This window comes from Lepidochelys kempii, chromosome 25 (genome assembly GCF_965140285.1).
Source record: "Lepidochelys kempii isolate rLepKem1 chromosome 25, rLepKem1.hap1, whole genome shotgun sequence".
Taxonomy (NCBI): Eukaryota; Metazoa; Chordata; order Testudines; family Cheloniidae; genus Lepidochelys; species Lepidochelys kempii.
This window is the reverse complement of record NC_136404.1, coordinates 15481210-15502357: the sequence shown is the minus strand read 5'-3', so window position 1 is coordinate 15502357 and position 21148 is coordinate 15481210. Positions and strand designations below refer to the sequence as shown.

At 44.6% G+C, this 21148-nt stretch overlaps 2 protein-coding genes and 2 non-coding genes across 11 annotated transcripts in view; 1 reads left to right on the top strand and 3 right to left on the bottom strand.

Annotated features, from left to right (window-relative positions):
- Window positions 1-1153: 1153 nt before the first annotated feature.
- On the bottom strand, window positions 1154-7598 carry NDUFS7 (NADH:ubiquinone oxidoreductase core subunit S7). Of its 3 annotated transcripts, none has more exons than XM_073323694.2 (8): window positions 7512-7592; window positions 6154-6190; window positions 5506-5574; window positions 4369-4486; window positions 3404-3583; window positions 3272-3318; window positions 2281-2369; window positions 1154-1371 (listed from the first exon to the last, which is right to left on the bottom strand). In XM_073323694.2, the coding sequence occupies exons 1-8, from the start codon at window positions 7525-7527 to the stop codon at window positions 1274-1276; spliced, it is 654 nt and encodes a 217-aa protein (XP_073179795.1). In that variant the 5' UTR covers window positions 7528-7592; the 3' UTR covers window positions 1154-1273. The 3 variants fall into 3 exon arrangements, with proteins under 3 accessions (XP_073179795.1, XP_073179796.1, XP_073179797.1); XM_073323696.2 differs by lacking the exon at window positions 1154-1371 and adding an exon at window positions 1378-1784 and having other exon boundaries at window positions 7512-7598; XM_073323695.2 differs by lacking the exon at window positions 2281-2369 and having other exon boundaries at window positions 7512-7595.
- An 891-nt stretch (window positions 7599-8489) lies between these two features.
- Window positions 8490-8563, bottom strand: TRNAN-GUU (transfer RNA asparagine (anticodon GUU)). The gene has a single exon. It is a non-coding gene; the product is annotated as a tRNA-Asn (tRNA).
- A 1325-nt stretch (window positions 8564-9888) lies between these two features.
- Window positions 9889-9961, top strand: TRNAF-GAA (transfer RNA phenylalanine (anticodon GAA)). The gene has a single exon. It is a non-coding gene; the product is annotated as a tRNA-Phe (tRNA).
- A 1102-nt stretch (window positions 9962-11063) lies between these two features.
- The window catches only part of PWWP3A (PWWP domain containing 3A, DNA repair factor), a 33069-nt gene continuing 22984 nt past the window's right edge, over window positions 11064-21148 (bottom strand). For 5 of the 6 annotated variants that reach the window (XM_073324364.2, XM_073324365.2, XM_073324363.2 and 2 more), the window contains 3 exons: window positions 19376-19803; window positions 18034-18122; window positions 11064-14761 (listed from right to left, as the gene is read on the bottom strand). In XM_073324364.2, coding sequence (XP_073180465.2) covers window positions 14674-14761; window positions 18034-18122; window positions 19376-19803 — 605 coding nt within the window. In that variant the 3' untranslated portion in view covers window positions 11064-14673. The remainder of the gene's footprint in view (window positions 14762-18033; window positions 18123-19375; window positions 19804-21148) is intronic. The other variant, XM_073324368.2, reaches the window with a different exon arrangement.

The window sequence follows — 21148 nt, the reverse complement described above, 5'->3', positions numbered from 1 at the left end:
TCCTTCTCTGTACAGCTCTGGTGCTGCAGTACCTGGGACATTGTACTAGGCATCACATTATCAGAAAGATGATGATAAACTGGATGGAGTTGAGAGAAGAGCCGCAAAATCTATCCGGAGGCCAGAGGGACTCATTTAGCAGTAAAGATTATAAAAGGGGCGGGAATTAATGGGTTGGCTGAAGTGACGACTGAAGACAGTTCACAGATACTGTATATGAAAAGTGTAAAGATCAAAGAGAGCAGAGCTTTAGGGTGGCAAAGGGAGGTATAGAAGCTGCAGTAATGGGCTGAAATGAAGACTGTAAATGTTGATTTAGGTCCATATCAGCCTCTGGTGTAGCTGTGTTTTTGCTGACAGCATCAAGCTCAGAATTTTGCAGGTGAGGAAGTGGAGATGAGACATCTGGGAGTTTGGTTTAGAGCAGGCTTGGGACTGATTTACAAAACATCCCATCGATGGCAAAGCTGGGGACACATCTCGGTCCTGATTGCCACAGAGGGGTAAAAAAACCCAAATAAATCTCATCTATGCAAGCTGAATCTAACCCTGTTATCATCAAAGAGGTAGGAGTTGAGAGGTACTTTTCCCCCAGTTTAAAATCAAACCAGGACTCTGTGAAACATTCGAAACACACTTATGTATCTGCCTCAACTCCTCTGGTGTTTGAAATTGGTTTGCCCCGTTTTGTTTGGCCGCTTGCACAGTTAACACTATCTTACGTAAACAACATCACTACACAAGAGGGGCCAGTTTCCTGAACCTGCAATTTCCACTGCAGCCAGGGGGTCAAACTCAGAGTCACAGAAGGGAGGCAGGCTGCAGAACAGATGTTTGGCAACAGCAGCTAACAATGTGAAGAACCTAGTGGGCATGCTCTGTCCCCCGCGTGAACCATTCCACCCAGGAACCAGTGTATTTGGAATCCTATCCGATTTAACCCATATACCCATGGGGGGTAAATGTGTGGGGGGAGGGCACCCAGAACACCTGGAAGGGGGGCACTGGATGAGTTGCAGAGAGTCCCTGAAAAAAAGAGGGATGGGAGGATGGCGCCCAGGGAGCACCTGGGATGTGCAATGACACTGGCTGTGAAGTGTGCCCCCCCCAGTTTAAATAAACGAGTGGGAACGTTTAAGGACAGGAGATCACGTTAAACAGATCACATTTTATTGTGAGGCTTGTGCAGACCACAGCTGCAGTGTGCGTGACAATACCAATACATTTCTCTGTCAGGGAAGGGGGTGAATAGCTAGGTCATAAATAAGGGAGGCTATTTCCTGTACCAGATTTGAATCTTCTTCTCCCGCTTGATTTTCTTCTGCAGCTGCAGGATTCCATAGAGCAGTGCTTCGGCAGTAGGTGGGCAGCCTGAGGGAGAGAGGGAGAGCCTGAGAACTGTATGCTCTTCGGGGCCGCATTTGTCCAGCGCCTAGCACGGGGCGGGAGGGTCCTGCTCCATGACTGAAACTCCAAGGTGCTACCTCAGTACACATAATAGACAACAGCCAACCAGCTGCACTGGGTGGGCTAAAGACACCAGCTGACATACAACAGGGTCACTCAGAGAGAGACTTCATAAATGAATACGTTTTAAGGCCAGAAGGGACCCATTAGACCATCTAGTTTGACCTCCAGCATAGCACAGTTCCAGAGAATTTCACCCAATTACCCCTGGATGGAGCCCAATAACTTGACTAAAACATCTCTTCCAGAAAGGCAGCCGGTCTTGTTCTGAAGATGTCCCGAGGCAGTTTATTCCAGGGGGGTTTTAATCATCCTCACTGTTAAGTTGGAAATAAGGCATAAGTTTTTCTCTTGCATTAAAAAAAGCAGCCGTCACAGACGAGAGGGCTGTATTTTTACACGTTAGAACAGAGATGCACTTGGAAAAGTTTTATGTATGTCAGAACTGCTTTTCCTTGTAAATAACTTGGTATGTTGACACAGAACATTCCTTCCTTGTGGACTCATGAATACCCCTGTGCCATGCCCAGACTGAACTGGATACAATCGCCTGTCTAGAAGTTACAAGGATTTGACTTTCTTCCCAATTCCTTGTTTGAACACAATGTAATGAAAGCCTGAAAATGTAAGTGATGCAGTTTAAAATTTAAACAAAAGGCCCTTCAGTAGCAACAGACTGGACTGGAGTCATAACATATTACAGTCACAGTCCAAACTAAAACACAGCGATAGGTTGCTGCAGCTATGTTCCAGCTTGCTGCGCTTAGAGTAACATGCTGTAATCCCACAGAGACAAGCAGAGTTTCTTTTTACCTGGAACATAGATGTCCACTGGCACAATGCGGTCGCAGCCCCTCACCACGGAGTAGGAGTAGTGGTAGTAACCACCACCATTAGCGCAGCTACAAAAGACGTAAAGGGTTCAGTGTCCTCTGAAGTGCAACTCGGGAGCACCAGGCAAGAGTTACACAGAAGGCAAGGCAAGACTTTACCCGTGCATCAGAGATGCCGAGAGAACAGAGCCACACGGCAGTTAAAGCAAAAGACTTTAAAGCCATGGGCAATTTTCAGACAGTTCAGTGCTGAGTCAATATTGTGGCCATTCAACATGAACATAAAGGGTCGAGCTCACAAGAGCCTAAGTGACACATGCAGATGAATAATTGTGCACCAGTGCATCTCCCCATGGCTTAGGCTCCTGGTTCTGAGAATCTCTGGATGCCCCGGCTGCTTTCCTGACAGACCAGATTCTGAGCAAGGGACTTAAGAATTTCATTCATTTAAAAGAAATCTATGTTCTAAAACTCTTCGTGTCAGTCACACAACAATAACCCAAACCTGCGGCATGATCTGTGCATACAAATGGGGTTTTAGAAACCAGTCTGGTTAAAATTACTGCTGCTCCTGCTGACGCATGCTGCTCGTTCTGATACACATTCTTAGGGTAGGTCTATACTGCACTCACGGGTGGGACTGCAGCTCATGTAGACACACCCCAGACAGCTTTAATCTAGTTAGCTGGGGTCCTGGAGCAGGGAAGCTGCAGCAGTGCCTGCTTCAGCACAGGCTAGTCCCACAAGTAATTATGCAGGCTCCTGGGCGGGTTTGCGGAGAACACTCTGCAGCCCGTGCAGACATAGCTTCACTGCTCCAGGACCTGAGCTAGTCAGAGTAAAGCACCCTCAGTATGCCTACAGGAAGCGCAATTACACCCCACGACTGCATACCCTGACTTGACACAGGCAGTGGCAACAGATTTCCTTCCAGCAAATTGTAAGATAATAAGGAAGCCTCTGGCATTTACCTTCCCATGGAGACCACGTAGCGTGGTTCAGGCATCTGGTCATAAACCTGGAGGAGAGAGAGATTTCACAGTGAAACTCCTTTTACATTGGAGTTATAAAGCTGCACTTGCCAACGTGGCCAGAATCCATACCTTCCGAAGGGCTGGGGCCATTTTGTTGGTCAGGGTGCCGGCCACAATCATGACGTCCGCCTGCCGGGGGCTGGCCCGGAACACCACCCCGAAGCGATCCATGTCATAGCGAGGAGCCGCCATGTGCATCATCTCCACCGCACAGCATGCCAGGCCAAAGGTCATTGGCCACAGGGAGCTCTGGGATGGAAGAGATCTAAGTTAGGTTAACAGGACTGGGGTCTGCAGCACTGAGACCCGCGTGGGCCGCTCCAAACGTTTCAAGGGACAGGAAGTCTGGGGGTCGGGGGGGATAGCAAAGGTGTTTTACGTTCTGTAGGACGCATGTAGTGCTACAGATGGATGTGGGCTTTGCATGCAAAAGAGAAGACAAGACCTCTGCCCCACGGTGCTTTACACCTGGGCGTATGCACGCAGCCTTTCAGGATGCCCAAGCTATACCTGCAGCACCACTGAAATGCAGCCTGTTCTGGGACAGACGGGCAGATGCCAGTGCATAACAAATTGCACGAGGGCCTAGGAGAATGGAGAAAAGCAATCCTGGCCAGGACAAAGCCTTATTCTCCAGAGCAGAGACACCTCAGTTTAAGGTGTCATCTGAAGAGCCCCACCGGCTGAACTCAGCGTAGCCACCTCAGATACAGATAGAGACAAGAAAGCAACATTTGCTGGAATATTCAAGGTAGGAGGGAAACCACAGAGGAACAAGGTGACTCTCTCAGCACAATATTTAAGTAAGTTTGTAGCACCTTCAGATTAAGACGTTAGTCCTCTGTCTGAAGCAGAAACCCCCAAACCCCCAGCTCTGGCCAAGGAACATGTGCTATTTCATCGCAGGGCACCAGAGGTTTTGAACTTGATTGCTGCCCTTTCAAAGAGACAGGCTCATCTACCTTCCCACGAGCACTCCAAAGCCTTTGTTACCCATTCTTGTTTACAGGCCATGGGCGCTCCTGGCCACTCACCCTACGAGCCCAGTTGATTAGGTCATCGAGTTTGGTAACAATATACTCTCCCCGGCTGGTAGGGACGTAGGATTTTTTCTGGACGACGGTAGTGCTCTTTTGCTGGACCTGGGATGGGCTGAGAACAAACAGCATGGACGGCTACACCAGCTTACAATCTATCCGCTTATTAACAGAGTCACTGATTAAGGTGTCTCATCTCTGAGGGCATTCGATCCCCTGAAGGGCCTGGAATAAACTCCTCATAGTCAATTCAATACCAGCTGCTGCTGCTGCTAAAGATGGCACAATAGGGCGAGGGTAAACTCAGCGGTCACCTTTGGACCAGCCAGTTTAAAAGCCAGAGGAAATCTCACAGTACCACCCCATTCGGGACAATAAAGCATGTCTGGGCTGGGCTGGAAATGCAGGGGATGGTGCAGTTCAGGACAGAGATGCACTGGCAGGCCTGTGCATGGGATCCAGGATTGGAAGAGCAAGTCACAACGAAGGTGCTCTGGTAAGGAGCCGGGGGTCTGGAATAGCCAGGGATACGGCTGGCCAGCTCAGAGGGAAGGATGGGGAAGGACGCACCTGGCTCACATACCAGTGCTGTTTGTCCCCCACTTTCACAAGCACTGGAACTCGTCCCCAAATTAAAGACCAGGATTCCAGTCCATGAAGAGGAGGAGCACAACACATAGAACATTGTGAATATCACTCATCTGCCTTGTGACGCAGGAGGCTGAAGATGGCGAGGGTTCTGGATCACAGGCTGTATATACTGCATCGCGTTTTGTTTTGGAGAGTTCTAACCATTAAAAATAGCGCACCAGGCTGAGTGAGCTCTATGCTGTTCAAACAAGCAGACTCCACATTGTGGGGAAAAATCCAGATATCGTGGAATCTGCTGCTCAGGCAGGGAACCTTCACTGGGACCTTCATTACACCCGGGCTACCTGGCAGGCTCATCTCTAGGACCCAACGCCTTGCCATTTAATACTGATTGCTAAGAGGAGAGAGAGAAACTGGGCTTCCTTCGGCCATACACCAGAACAGAACTGTAGCAAACAGACATTCCTTTCCTGTATCACTTGCAATCTCCCACCTGAAGAAGTGACACTCAGCTAAAGAACTTAGATGGTCGCGTGGCGTTACCTGTCAGCATGGCCGATCGCTGGCGTCTCATGGAGTGACTGAGCGTGGACAGGTGTCACAGTGCTAGGCCTGTAAAAATGAACACAGCTGAACATCACGGTGCAGCAGCAACATTTTGCCAGTTATGTCGTTCCTTCCACCCGAGGATCTCACAGTACATTACGGACACTATCTAATTAAGCCCCTCAGCCCCGTGAAGCATAATACCCCATTTACAGACAGCTAAACGGACGAATGGAGGAAGTAAGCATTCTGACCAAAGTTTGTGGCAGAGTGAGAACAGAATCGGAGTCCTGACTTCCAGCCCTGCGATCTAACCCCGGGGCAACATTTTCCAGTGACCCTACCATAATCAGACAAGCCAGGCTTGTTTCCCTGAATGTCCATTAAGAACTTGACATTACTGTCTCCATACGAACAACAACAACCCAAGCAGAGAGCTGTGCAGCTGCATTCAGCGCAAATTCACTCTCACTTGAGGAGAAATACGTTAAAGGAATAGGGCTGTAGAGATGGCAGATTGGAAGGATTCATGAGAAAGGCATGAAGAGGGCTGCAAGCAGCAAAATGATTTAATCCGTTTTGCCACCCTCCCCCCACAAGTAAATATCTTCTTTGTGGTTGCTCAACCAACCAGGTGCAACTTACCGCAAAAGAAATATCCCAACCCGGGCCAGGCGAGGAGCTGTGAACAAAAGCCACAGGGCAGTTTACCTTTAACACAGCCAGAATCTCAATGAAAGATGATAATGGTGCTGCACTGCCCTGCCATGTCAGGAGCAGCATTCCGCTAAGTCTGCTATTCCTCCCCCAAGGCCCAGAGTGAGAATAATGCGGGGTAGGCAGGGGAGGGAGAGGAGGGATGTCCAAGCCCCAGGTAAGAGATTTAATACTGACCAACCTGCCTCATCATCATCATTCTCAAATGGGTATAATTCTGCAAGGTTTGGAAAGCTAAGCAGATCTTTCAGTCATAAAACTCTAACCCATTCCCCACAAAGTCACATTCACCCACTAAAATATATTAGCCCTGAAACCAAGCAAAGCAATAAATAAGTAAATGCACACACAGACTGGTGCTTTTTTAAATATCAAGAACAATGCACTTCAAGCAAGCGTTACCGTGCCTCTGTCCAAATCACAAGTGTGATTAAAAGAAAGAGTGCCTACAATTCACCGTCTAGGGCAAAAGTAGGTCAGTGACTTAATGACACCCTTTCAACGGTCCCTTGAAATTGTTAACTACTTATGCTAAACAATCTGTCCCCCCTTGGATTTAGCTGTGACACACTCAGTTAGTTTCCCAGACCTGAAGAAGAGCTCTGTGGAGCTCAAAAACTTGTCTCTCTCCCCGCAACAGAAGTTGGTCCCATAAAAGATATTACCCCACCCGCCTTGTCACTATTCCAAACCGTCACACTGACAGCCCAGCACCTAGCACTGCATGGGCGGAAGTCAGCAATCTAGTACCCACCTGGGATCGGGACAGCAGCCTAATATTTGGGGACCCTAGCATTTGCCACTCCCCAAATCCAGTTCAGAGCCTGCTGTAGTGAATTTCTTGGTTTGCTCGGCGCCCCGCGGCCTGTTGACCAACAGCCCCAGGACTTGCCACCCGTGCGAGTGCGTCAGACAAGCCACCCTGCGCCGCCACAACCCCGCTGCAGGGATTTCGGTGCCCGCACTGCTCCCCAAGAGACCCCAGAGGGTCAGGCTGCCAAAATCCACCGGCTGGAGGGAGCGGAGAGTTCCTTTCAAGGCACTTTACAAGAGGATCCTGCCACGGTGTGTCACCCACACACCGAACACGCACAATCCAGACCCCTAAGCTGGGGGGCAAAAGGGGGGGGTCCTTCCTACCAGAGAGGTTGGGCTGAGCCCACTGGAGAGGGTCCCCCCAGACAAAAGGGGAGCGACCCCCCTTTCCACCTTCTTCAGCCCTAGAAGGGGGGGCTCCCCCATCCCCCAGGTAAGGGGGTGTCCCTGCCTCCTGCCCCCCCACTCACCAGCCAGCGCAGCCATCTTGCCTCCAGCCCTTCAGCCAACCTCTGCCTGGCAGGGGCCGTGCACCCGCCTAAGCCATCCGGCCGGAGCCGGTGCAGCCCCCACACCGCTCCCCGGCAGGCCGGGGAAACGCAGGGAGGCCCTCCAGGTTCCGCCTGCCTGAGGGGTGCGGGTCTGTGTGCGTGAAAGGAGGTAGGTGCGCGTGTTTGTGTGAAAGGAGGGAGGGGTGTGGGTGTGGGTGTGAAAGGAGGGAGGGGTGTGGGTGTGTGACAGCAAGTAGGGGTGTGTGTGTGTGTGAAAGGAGGGTGTGTGTGAAAGGAGGGAGGGGTGTGTGTGTGTGAAAGCAGGTAGGGGTGTGGGTGTGTGTGTGTGTGACAGCAAGTAGGGGTGTGTGTGTGTGTGTGTGAAAGGAGGGTGTGTGTGAAAGGAGATAGGGGTGTGTGTGTGTGTGTGAAAAGAGGGAGGGCTGTGTGTGTGTGTGAAAGGAGGGAGGGGTGTGTGGGTGTGTGTGAAAGGAGGTAGGGGTGTGTGTGAAAGGCTGGCCGTGCAATTATTTGCATGGGGGTGTGTGTGCAAAAGGTGAGGCCAGGATACTTGGTGCGGACTCAGACTCGCAACGTGGGATGGCCAAGGGGGCACAAAATACACGTGCTTGGTACTCACTTGTCCCAGACACTTGCACAGTGTTTGTTTGCAGCGCAGACTGGGCACAGGATTTGTAAGGGGGGTGCAAAGGACACCCCCAGCTGCACTGACGTGTGTGTGTGCAAAGAAACACATTCTCCCTCCTTGCGTCGGGGCAGCTCTTGGCTCGCTGCCTCTTCCCTGCCCCACGCAGTGTCCCACACACGCTCCCGTCCCCTGTCCTTCGGGAAGAGGATTTGTTTCCTTTGCACAAGCCCCAGCTCCCCACTCGCAACCTGGGCCGCTCCCTCGCATCCCCCCACACCCAGCCTATCGGGGGGTAAAAAGCAGGTCCGCGTCCCTGGGTGGGCTCGAACCACCAACCTTTCGGTTAACAGCCGAACGCGCTAACCGATTGCGCCACAGAGACCCGGCTGGCGGGACCGTTCCCGCAGCCCCTCACGCGCCGCCTGGCGCTGTGCCGGCCCCAGGGCGGACTTTGTGCAGAACAAGGCGGCGGAAACGATCCCCGGGCGAGCGAGGACGGGAGGGGCTGGAAAAGGGACTGCCTGGCCTGATTCCCTCCCGATTCAGAGCCCCTGTGTTTGCACGGCTACAGCTAATACTCCGCGGGAAAGGAGAAGAAACGTAGTTGTTTTTTACATGTGCAGCGTTGGACGTTCCGATCAGCCGTGCAAAGCAATTCGGGGCTACTTCCAGGGAGGGTGATGCCCTCAGGGGGCCTGGCCACGTGGCCCCTCCTAGTCCTTCCCCTTTGGGGTGAGCCTGTTGGGGCCAGGGCCTCGTGCATCCCCTGGGCTTTAGTTTTGCGGGACGTTTGGACGCCCGCGGGGGGGCGGGGGGGGTGTTTTGTGAAGCCAGGCTGAGATTCTCCTGCAAAGGGAGGAGATGGTCTTGCGACATGGTGAAATCCGCGGGGGGCACCTTCCCAGGAAGGGGGCCTTTGTGCTTGCGGGCGGGCACATCCCCAACACGGGCTGACTTTCGAGACAACTCGCATGGGTGCAGCCAGCCCCAGGACGCTGTCTTAGGTGAGAGGGCCCATTGCAGCGGCTCCAGGTCCTCTTCTTGCCGCAGCATGAGTGTCGGCAACCTCCTCTACCAGGGGGCAGGGCCAATGGCCAGAACCCCAAGCTAGATTTAAATCTGATCTGATTTAAAAAAACAACAAAAACAACAACCCTCTGAGGGATTTGTGTTCACCCCCTCACAGTCCTGTGCTTTGCTCACCCGAGGAAGCCCGGATGACTGTCTCTCTTGCATCTTGAAAAGGAGTACTTGCGGCACCTCTTGCATCTGAGCAACCAGCATTTGCAAAGGAGTAAGGGCAGAAATATGGCCTACTTTCTGGGGACATATTTCATATAGATAGCCACATTTTAGACCCCCCCTCCACGCACATCCGCTGCAATCTGCCTCTCTTCTCACCCACTTAATGAATCAGTAACAATATCAACCGTGCCGGAGTCATTCTAGAGGGGCAAAGGCGTATCTGCCCTGCATGTTTTCCCTGGACTGGCTTGGCCAGCGTCTTCCTCGGTTATGTACAGCACTGCACACTGATGGCTGTCAAATCAAAGAAGGGAGGAAGTGGACCTCTGCATACCTTGGCAATGGGCTAACCAAAGCACTCGATCAATACATGAACAAACACACTTTAAAACCCCTTTAATAAAGCCTTAAACATCAATCTTCAATTTCAGGGTAAAGAGGAGAGAAACCAGCCCTCAACCAGCCGAAATAGCTCAGTTGGGAGAGCGTTAGACTGAAGATCTAAAGGTCCCTGGTTCGATCCCGGGTTTCGGCAGATGTTTTCCTTGGTCAGAGGAGGTTAGTTTTAGCAGTTTCCATGTCGCCAGCATCAGCGTTAGGTTCCTGGCTTGTTTCAAAGCCCCACTGGCTTGCGGGGTATTCGCTTACAGCAAATGCAGCCCCCACTGAGCCATCACCTCACCTGCTAAACCCCAATATGTAAGTGGGAGCTAAGAGCCACTGTTGCAAATCTCCCTTTGAACTCCTACCTCTGCAACTAAGCAACTGGCTCAGGTACAGTCCACAGTGCATTTTATTTTTTTAACTAGAGAACCAGACAGGTGGAAGGATTTTACAAAAAATCTCCATACTCTCAAAACCTGTAACAATTAAGTACCTCCCTTTCCCCAGTCTAAATCCCTTAGACCCCCCTCCCTAGAGGGCAGAAGCCCCTAGTCCCACAATTCTGCCACAGGGCAGAAGCCCAGTCCTGTAGGCAGGAATGGGGGGATACCCTCCAGGTACCACACATTAACTGTAAACAAGCCACACCTGCCATAGACACTTATTTTAGATTAAGAGGGGCATATATTGATTGAGTGGACAGATTCCTGAACAGCATGACCACAGTGGGATTTATACAGGTTTGCATACTTTAGATAAAACAGTGCAATGTCCATTCAGATGAGGTTCTTGCAAGGATCAGCATTTTCTCTGAGAAATGTGTCTGATGGATGTAGCAGTAAGATGCTATTCTTCAAAAGTGATATGCAACAGTACAATATTTGGAGCTGCAGCTGGATAAGCAATAGTGCCTCTTCCTTTATTCTCATGCCCTGCAAAATTCTTCCTTCTATTTACAGAGAGTTAAAATTTCAATACCCAAAAGAACAGCTTAACAACTACAAAACATGGAGTCTACACACACAAAATTTAACAGAACTTTCCTCCCTAGGATTTTGTCCATACACTGTTTAAATATGAAGGAATACACCATAGATGCATATCAATGAACTAGTTTAAGGAAGGGGAAAAGTATTTAGGGTGAGGACTTGTTTACATAGGGATATTTATCAACCTAGCTACCCTGATTATAACTCCCCACCTAGACACAGTTCCAGAATAAGTGTCTCTTTTTCTGGTTTAATTTATGTTGCTTTGGAAGTGACAAGCTAAATCCCAAAGAGGGACTCGTTCAGAAGAGCATTCACATTAGAAGTTACAATTATGCCAGTAAGTGTCTCCATGTAGCTTAGCCCTAAAGTACTGAACAAGATTCCGTAAGCAGGGTTTCAAAAACGATTAAACTGTGTTGGGACAAAACCCGCATCTGAGTTATTTGAAGGCCTGTTCTTATTACAGTTCTAAAGGGTAAATTGCCTTCAACATATACACTAAAGTTATCAAAATGTTATTAAAAATAATACTGTCAGGAGATCTCATAAGGTTCAATTTAGACAAACGCATCACAAATACTTTTGGATGCTTACCCAAAACCCTCCATGGGTGAGAAATAAACAAACACAGGCAGATACAAGTTAAACATTTTTAAAAAAATCACTTCACTCACAGAATATTGGAAGTGCTATTTTTAAACTGTACTGTACACCCAGCGGTGAGCTGGAGCCAGTTTGCACCGGTTCACGTGAACCGGTTGTTAAAGGGGTGGGCAAACTGTGGCCCCTGGGCCACATGAGGGACCATCCTTTCCGTCCTGCCTGAGCTGTCAGCCGGGGAAGCTCCCCTGAGAATTTTTACTCACCCAGCGGCACTCTGGGCCTTCGGTGGTGGGTCCTTCACTCGCTCTGGGCCTTTGGTGGCAGGCTCTTCAGTGCCACCGAAGACCCGGAGCGATTGAAGGAACTGGTTCTTCAGCTTCTGGCAGCTCATCATTGTGTACTCCCCTATGAAGAACAAGCTACTGACTGAAATTCTTTTTGGTTACTCTGCTTTATTAAAAATTACAATACAGGTCACGGCTTTCTTATATTCACCCAGATGTTATCTTACAAGATAAACAAAATATTTCAACATACATACTGTATCAAATGTCATTTAATGGTATTTGACATACCCATAGTTGGAAGAAAACAACCAAACAAACTTTCAGACAATACAAAAAACTTCCAGCTGCGTTTTGTAATGGAGAGCAATGGGTTACATCTGCTGTATCTGAAGCAGCTAAATTTAAATGAAGCAGAAATAATAAACCTTGGAGAGTTCATGCCTCGTTAGGTACCAGTTGTAGTTGGTATTTAAGAAACTGAAGTCACACTACCATGAAAAGGTAAATACTGCACATAATGGAAAGTAAATATTATTGCATTAGGCAATATCAATCTGAATGTACTGTTACATTAAATACAATATCTTATCATGGGAATTCACAAAGATGGTCTACAGATTTATCTGTACTTTACAGAAATGGTCTGTGCACTTTCTACAATGAGTGGAAAGTATTTATCATCTCAATTTAGTTTACAGATCCAGTTAAGCCTTTGGATACATATGTGCAGCACCCACTGAAGTCAATGACAGCCAAATGTGGATTTGAGTGCAGAATTTGGCCTCAACATACCCATAAAAATAACAGTTTAAAAAAAAAAAAAGCTATCCAGCCTTTGGTTTCTTGACGATAATGTTTAAATTTTGTTTTTAATATTTTCAAGGCTAAGTTGTGATAGGCACATATTAAAAATGTAAGAAACTTCAACATGATGTACTACTTTAGGACAATCCATTCTTGGTTAACAAAGTGCAATTAGATTAAATATTACTACTAGTTTGTATTTAATAAAAGTCTTATGTTAGGATGCGATTAGAAGAGGAAAGGGGAAAAAATGAACATGGAAAAGAGTGTGATACATAAATAAAGCATCAGAATTTTTGAGCTTCCTTCTCCTCAGACTGTAATTCAAGAACATGAGATATTAGAATTTCAGCTACTGTGGCATTGTTTGGAAGTCCCATAAACATTATGGCAACATTGATGAAAAGTGCATGTGTGGTTATGGTTTATTTCAGGAGGGCAAATGGGTACCACATTGTGATTTAAACCATTCCCTCCCTCCCCCCTGACTTTAAGAGAGCTACATCTGGTGTGGCCCATTATCTCTGGGAACAGTGGCTGCAGTAGTTTTTTTGTTTGTTTTTTAAATCTCTCTTCTGAACATGAAGCTTGCACATTTTAAAGAGATAGCACCTAGCCTCAGAAATCTCCATCTATAATTAATGTCTGCCAAAGCAGCTTTCAAGATCTTTGCAGAGTTGAAGGTACATTTATATAACTGGCTTATAATTAAAGGTTTTATACCTTGACCAAAAGTGTATATAAATTGCATTATCCCTTTTTCAAAAAGTTTTTGTGAAAAGCAATATGAAAGAACATTTTAGTACAATATCCTTACATCCATTTGTTACATTCATGTTCTTAATACAAGGTCACTAAACCATATAAAGGAGGATGGATTGTCAAGATACAGAACACTTAGTGTCATTCGAAGAACTATTCAGATGAGTACAATATATATACACGCACAATATCAATATGCCATTTTACATTCCATTTTCTCACAAGGAATTAGATTTGAAAAAAAATTAAGCTACAGCATTTAATTCCATATAAATCAAACTACACCTCAGTTCAGACTATATACCACACCCTGATCAGAGATTCACACTACAAATAGAATATAAATAGCTAACCTTTTTGATTGGCTCTTCCCAAATTAAGAAGTATTTTGTCAATGAATCCTGATGTCAGCCAGCTTCACTGTAGGCCAGCCAACAGTAATCTGTTTGCAACACACTAAATGAATTTATGATACCATGATGTGAGCTGCTTCTAATGCTGGCACAGGCCCAGAAGCATGCAGATTTTATTTTTGAATAGGTTAGACATAAAAATACCAAATGTGCCCCTAGAAACTGTGGTTTCATTAACCTACAATATGCTAAACATGACACTCATTGAATTTATTGCTTCATCTTTCTAAATGAGGTGAAGCTGGTCATATTATAAAATAATTCTAGTGTGTTGGAATGCCTTCTCTTACACTAAAGTTCAAAGTTGCCCTCTTAACAGAAAGAGAGCTTTTGTGTCTTGGGTTCCATTCATGGGTGGTATTTTTATTTCCCCATAGGTATATAAATTAAAGTAGAGCAAGGACAATCCACCTCTGATAATTTTAGAACAGGAAACCCAGTATATTTAGCAGTAATGAAGCTACCAAAGAACACTTGGCTATATAAAATCCTGTAACTCTACATTTCTATCATCACAGGTTCCTCTGATGGCAGACCTTTGTTTCCAAGATATTCCGAAAGGCTAATCCACCCAAAATTAAATACAAACTACATGATTAGGTCAAAAGCCTCACAAAGCATTTGCCATTTATCCTCTTAGATTGTTACTAAATGTACATTTCAAGTAAGGTAGGGTGACGTCAAGCTAACTGACTAGCAATACGTCCATAAAAATGTATATTGCATCTTTGTAAAATTAATTTTACAGGGAGTTCAGCATTAGATCACTCAGAGGAAAGCAACGAGCAGTTCCATAGAATAAAGAACAAACTTACAATAAGACATAGAAGTACAACTGCATCTGAAAGAACACAGCACTCTGAAGACTCAGCATATTCACTAAAGAATATTTACATGTTGATAAAAAAGTAAAAATATTTAATTTTATACAAAAAAATTGCTTTCTTCTCCATGATATACATTCAGTGCCAGTGCAGACTTTAAAGCTCCCTACTGCTGTTTCTATACGCTGTCTTCAGGGGCTAGGTCAGTCTTCAGCAGCTCCAGTTTCTTTTTTTCTAGAATTTCTTTGTCAAATATTTCTCTTTCCCTGAAAGAAAAATCCAAACATTGCACTGAACTCCTACATTTAAAAAATAAACTTACTTTCTTCTGTAAAACAAAAACAAAAAAACCCCAACACACACTATTGTCAGTAGGAATATTTCCAACATTTAATCATTTCAGCAGTTGGATAATGAAAGAAGTTATAATTGTAAAGCTAAGTGGGCAAAATACATTTTAAAAATGTAAGCATTTTGGAATATGAATCTGTTATTTATTTTTGAACACCCACAATCTTGGGTCTTCATTTTGTCTAGAAGTTTGCATTTTCACCATAACAAAAACATCTAAACTAGTTTTTAAAATCAAAAACTGAATACAGTAGAACCTCAGAGTTACAAACACCGCGGGAATGGAGATTGTTCGTAACTCTGAAACGTTCATAGCTCTGAACAAAATGTTATGGTTGCTCTTTCAAAATGTTTACAAATGAACATTGACTTAATACAGCTTTGAAACTTTACTGTGCAGAAGAACAATGCTGCTTTTAACCACCTTAATTTAAATGAAACAAGCACAGAAACAGTTTCCTTACCTTGTCAATTTTTTTTTTTAATTTTCCCCTTTATTTTTCTAGTAGTTTACATTTAACAGTATCTGCTTTCCACACCCCCTCCCCATCTCTGCTGCTGCCTGATTGCGTACTTCCGGTTCCAAATGAGGTGTGTGGTTGACTGGTCAGCTCATACTTCTGAGGTCCTACTGTACATGCACTAAGAGAAACTAACGGAGTCTCCATTTCCTCTTCATCCTCAAATTATTCCTTTGTATATGTCACAACTGTGCTATATAAACAATGACTAGTATTATGCAAAAAGAAAAGGAGTACTTGTGGCACCTGAGAGACTAACCAATTTATTTGAGCATAAGCTTTCGTGAGCTACAGCTCACTTCATCAGATGCATACTGTGGAAACTGCAGAAGGCATTATATACACAGAGACCATGAAACAATACCTCCTCCCACCCCACGCTCCTGCTGGTAATAGACCATCCAAAGTGACCACTCTCCCTACAATGTGCATGATAATCAAGGTGGGCCATTTCCAGCATAAATCCAAGTTTAACCAGAACGTCGGGGGGGGGGGGGGAGTAGGAAAAAACAAGGGGAAATAGGCTACCTTGCATAATGACTTAGCCACTCCCAGTCTCTATTTAAGCCTAAATTAATAGTATCCAATTTGCAAATGAATTCAGCAGTTTCTCACTGGAGTCTGGATTTGAAGTTTTTTTGTTTTAAGATAGCGACCTTCATGTCTGTAATTGCGTGACCAGAGAGATTGAAGTATTCTCCGACTGGTTTATGAATTTTATAATGTTATAATACTCACCAACAACCACATACCACACAACAGAACCACTAACCCAGGAACCTATCCTTGCAACAAAGCCCGTTGCCAACTGTGCCCACATATCTATTCAGGGGACACCATCACAGGGCCTAATAACATCAGCCACACTATCAGAGGCTCGTTCACCTGCACATCCACCAATGTGATATATGCCATCATGTGCCAGCAATGCCCCTCTGCCATGTACATTGGTCAAACTGGACAGTCTCTACGTAAAAGAATAAATGGACACAAATCAGATGTCAAGAATTATAACATTCATAAACCAGTCGGAGAACACTTCAATCTCTCTGGTCACGCAATTACAGGCATGAAGGTCGCTATCTTAAAACAAAAAAAGTTCAAATCCAGACTCCAGCGAGAAACTGCTGAATTGGAATTCATTTGCAAATTGGATACTATTAATTTAGGCTTAAATAGAGACTGGGAGTGGCTAAGTCATTATGCAAGGTAGCCTATTTCCCCTTGTTTTTTCCTATCCCGCCCCCAGACGTTCTGGTTAAACTTGGATTTATGCTGGAAATGGCCCACCTTGATTATCATACATATTGTAAGGAGAGTGGTCAGTTTGGGTGAGCTATTACCAGCAGGAGAGTGAGTTTGTGTGTGTATGGGGGTGGGGAGTGAGAAAACCTGGATCTGTGCTGGAAATGGCCCAACTTGATTATCATACACATTGTAAGGAGAGTGATCACTTTAGATAAGCTATTACCAGCAGAAGAGTGGGGTGGGAGGAGGTTTTGTTTCATGGTCTCTGTGTATATAATGCCTTCTGCAGTTTCCACAGTATGCATCCGATGAAGTGAGCTGTAGCTCACGAAAGCTTATGCTCAAATAAATTGGTTAGTCTCTAAGGTGCCACAAGTACTCCTTTTCTTTTTGCGAATACAGACTAACATGGCTGTTACTCTGAAACCTAGTATTATGCAGTAATCTTCTACGCACCAATTTAATTGAGTTTAGTTACTGTTGCTCAATATTTTACAATGGCTTCCATATCAGCCCCAAGGTAACCCTCAGATTAGGATTTTAGTAGTCTGATTTCTTCCTTTGTGTGTGACCCATTACAAGAGTAATACACTTGCCAGCATTTAGACTTCACAGCATGTATGTTTCAAATTCCTATCTTCTTTTAAAAGCTTAGGCCAGATTCTCTCCTGCAACAATATACTTCTCATGTACTGAGTGTAAGCATGCACCATAGAGCCTGTTATGGCTACCTATTACTTAAGCGGTCATAAACTCAACTGAAATTAGAGCAGCCTATGGGCTGCTCTAACTTCAGATAGAGGGATATGGTCCCTAAAGTCCCACATACCAGGAGAGAATTGGCCTGGGGAGACTCCATTCTATCCCCTCTCCATGCCACCCCAAACTCACTTCCTCCCCTGATATGCCCCCTTATGCCAGGAGGAGGCTGGCAAAGGCACACTCCACCAGCATTATGCGAGTTAAGAATTCCCCTCTACCAACAGAATTCACAACTGGGCAGCTGCAGCCACATTACACCCTCTGAGTGCCACTCATGCAGCACAAAGGGGACTGAACTGGAGCAGAGATTCTAGCCTTTTTTTTTTTTTTAAAGTAAGATGAAAAGCCAAATGCTAAGTTTTTTAAGGAGTTACAATTTCTGACAAGTTTCCATGTTGGAATAGTCAACTCTTGCTTTAAATATGAATATACAGTAATATCGTTGTAAAAGCTGAGGGACGGCTGGAAAAGCCCACTTTTGTGACGATTTTACTGATTGAGAAAACGAGGTAAAACCTAATGAGTCTTATTTCCTTATGAACTGGAAGTTGGGGCTCTATGCTGATTTTTGTATGCAAAGATGGGTGAGAATCAGGCTAATTTCTGGGCAAAAAGTCTGACAAGTAAAATTCTGGTGATTACAATAACTACCATACCTTTTGCTGACAGATGGTCCCTTTATGTACTTTTCCTCTGCTTTCTTGTAGTCTATATCATCCACAGCAGAAATTGCATAAATGATTGCCTGTAAGCACAGAGTTTATTGATACTAGTGAAAAATTAAAGTTTAAATTATATGCACAATAATCTGAAAACAGCAATTGAAATGGTCTCAGCAGATGAACAAAATTCTGGAAAAAGGTTTTACCTAATTTTGTAAAGTTCGCTCATCGTGCTTTTAGAGAAAAAAAAGAGTGTGTGTATTTAAAGATATGAAATTCAGGAACAATTTTTCCTGTAACCCACTTGGAAGGATCTTTTTGCAGCCACAAGAGCTGGAAGTTTAAATTTTGTTTTAAAAGAAATTTTAGTTTCTATAGAAGTTGGAAAAGATCCTTACAAGGATTTTTCATTTCTTTTTATAAGCTACATGACAGAAGTATTTAGAGTTTAGGAAAAGTTGTTTGTGTAATTTTCTAAAAATGCACAGATTGGAATAATAAAAGCATTTCAGAAAGGCAAATTATAATTAGCATACTGTGAGAAGCAGCCATCTTCCCTAAAAGTAACATTGTGACACCAGAAATACATGAGCCTAGAGAGATATTGTATAGTGCTCTTATTCTACATTAAGGCAATTTTTGACAAACCATTACTGTTTGATATTTAAACTGGTGCTTACATAAGAATAAGTCAAGCTGGACAACTGTTTATAAATTGAGACAGAGCTGCCGTTATGCTGGTGTGCATACTCACTTTTCAACAAGATAACACCAGCAGGAGGTGCATAATGCTAATTTGGAACTTTATTTTCAAAGAGTATTTAAAAACATATACATGTTTGCTTTCAGATTGCTGTGCTGAACCAAATGGACACTTTTGACTTCCCAAGGCTGAGCCACATACACATGGTTTAACAATAAATACATAAATATAATAAATAATAATAAAGGGTCCAGCTTTTAATCTTAAAAAGAAAAGGAGTACTTGTGGCACCTTAGAGACTAACCAATTTATTTGAGCATAAGCTTTCATGGGCGACAGCTCACTTCATCGGATGCATTCAGTGATGAAAGCTTATGCTCAAATAAATTGGTTAGTTTCTAAGGTGCCACAAGTACTCCTTTTCTTTTTGCGAATACAGACTAACACAGCTGCTACTCTGAAACCTTTTAATCTTAGTTGCCTAAATCCAGAGTTAGGCACTTAATCTGAAGAACCCAAGATTAAAAACTGGGCCCATGAATTTTAACTTGTCTTGCTCAAATGTCACTCAATAACTGGAGAACATTCAGCAAGTCTCTGAACCAAGGTCAAACAGTAAAGATGTTCACTTACTTCAGGCAAAAGGACATCCAAAATAAATTTTATTCTATCACCATTTTTTACATCCAGCTTCCTGGTATCTATTTCATGACAGACTTCTTGCAAATAATTCACCACGAGGTCCAACTGCTCTTCATCCTCAAGGTAGGTCTCACAGGTCATATACTGACTTGAATTCAGAAATTCTCTCAGCCACCTGGACTGCTTTTTGCTTTTCAAAATAGCCAAAAGATGCTCCTCTGCCCCCTTTGTCTTCACTATGAAGTCAACTATCTTTAAATTGGCTTTGTCTCTGGCGGCCCTCATTCTATCAGGAAGAACTTTCTTGGAGGGTTTGATAGGTGTAGTTTCTGACAAAGAGTCTTCAAGGTCTTCCTCTGCTACGATTGGGAAGGTCATTTGTATTTTACCGTGATTAACTTCTTTTCTAACTGGATAGCCTGAAAGAAAGGCCAGCCTTAAAGTAAGTGCATCCAAATACATTGCAGATAAGAAAAATAAAATGTTTTTGATTCAGAAAGAGAAACCTTTACTATGCCAGAAAAGAAACTAAAGAATTGAAATTTGGATAGAAGTGGTTTTGAAATGTATTTGTTCTCAGAACATAGGAGTTCCCATGCTGAAGTGGGCCACTGGTTGCTCTAATGTGGCATCAGGTCTTCATCGGCAGCCAATGTCTGATTGACAAAGAATGAAGGCACCCCATAATGCACACTACTATTTGTGCAATTCTGGATGACAGTGAGATTGGGCCGAGTGAAGTAAAAAAAAAAAAAAAAATCAAACAGGAAAAATTCCTGCCTAGCGCTTATACCCATCAGTTTATTCCTTGAGGAGTGACAACAGAGGTCTTCTCTAACTATGAAGTAGCTTGTGTATTAAATTCATTATCATTTGCTGGTGTATAGTACTGAACACACTCAGTGAGATACAGATAAGGAGTCTTTGCCTCAAAATGCTTTCTGTCCAAAAGACAGACAGCTGATCAGAGGCACTGCAAGAACCCTGAAGGAATTAACTTACATTTTATCTCCATCCTGGTCACTACAGTAGTAGATTTGACCAACTCACCAAATACCTTGTAATACGGCATGTTTAGGACGGAGTCTGTTCAAGTGAGGACAGGATTACCAGGGGATAGAGGTGGAAGAAAAATGCAGCCAGGTTGTTAGCTATATGTAATTTTACAGTCTATTAAAAACAGGCTAAATTATGCCAGTCATTACATCTGGTCTAAAACGAGCCATGCCCAGGAAAATAAGCCAGTGCACAGAAGACGTGGCATTTTGCTGGAAAGCAGCACAGTCGTCAGGACAGCCGCAGCAGCTGAGGAGGAAAGAACGATTGGTGCCATGCCAGCGGCAGAAATGAAGAGTGTCCAGGAAGCGAGAAGAGAACTTATCACCCAGAACTGTAGGCAGGCCTAGGAACAGAAACCTCTCCTAAAAGAGGCCAACAGCCATCTTTGGCATGAGTCAGGCAGCACCTCCACCTTAATCTGTATATCAAATAACACGACGCTTACACCCCTCATTGTTCTTTTCCATATCATGCTATAGTCCGCGTTTGGGACTGTTTGCAGGAAAAGATCAGTTTTGACAAGTTTCAAAAAACAGATTGTTTTGCGGTCAAAACGATTTTTTGTTTTGAAATTTAAGTTAATTTATAGGAAAAATAAAGGTCAAAATCAAAATGTTTTGATTTCCCTTCTGATTTTACCCCCCCACCCCCAATTTTCAGTTTTCCAAAACATTTAAGATTTATGTTTTGTCCCAATTCAAGATG

Bases quoted from the DNA above. Each gene is read 5' to 3' on its own strand.
- NDUFS7 (XM_073323694.2), bottom strand. The intron at 5,575-6,153 runs GTAAGTTGCACC...TCATTTTTACAG, and splicing joins GTTGGGATATTTCTTTTGCG to GCCTAGCACTGTGACACCTG. The intron at 3,319-3,403 runs GTATGGATTCTG...TCTCTCCTCCAG, and splicing joins TGGCCCCAGCCCTTCGGAAG to GTTTATGACCAGATGCCTGA.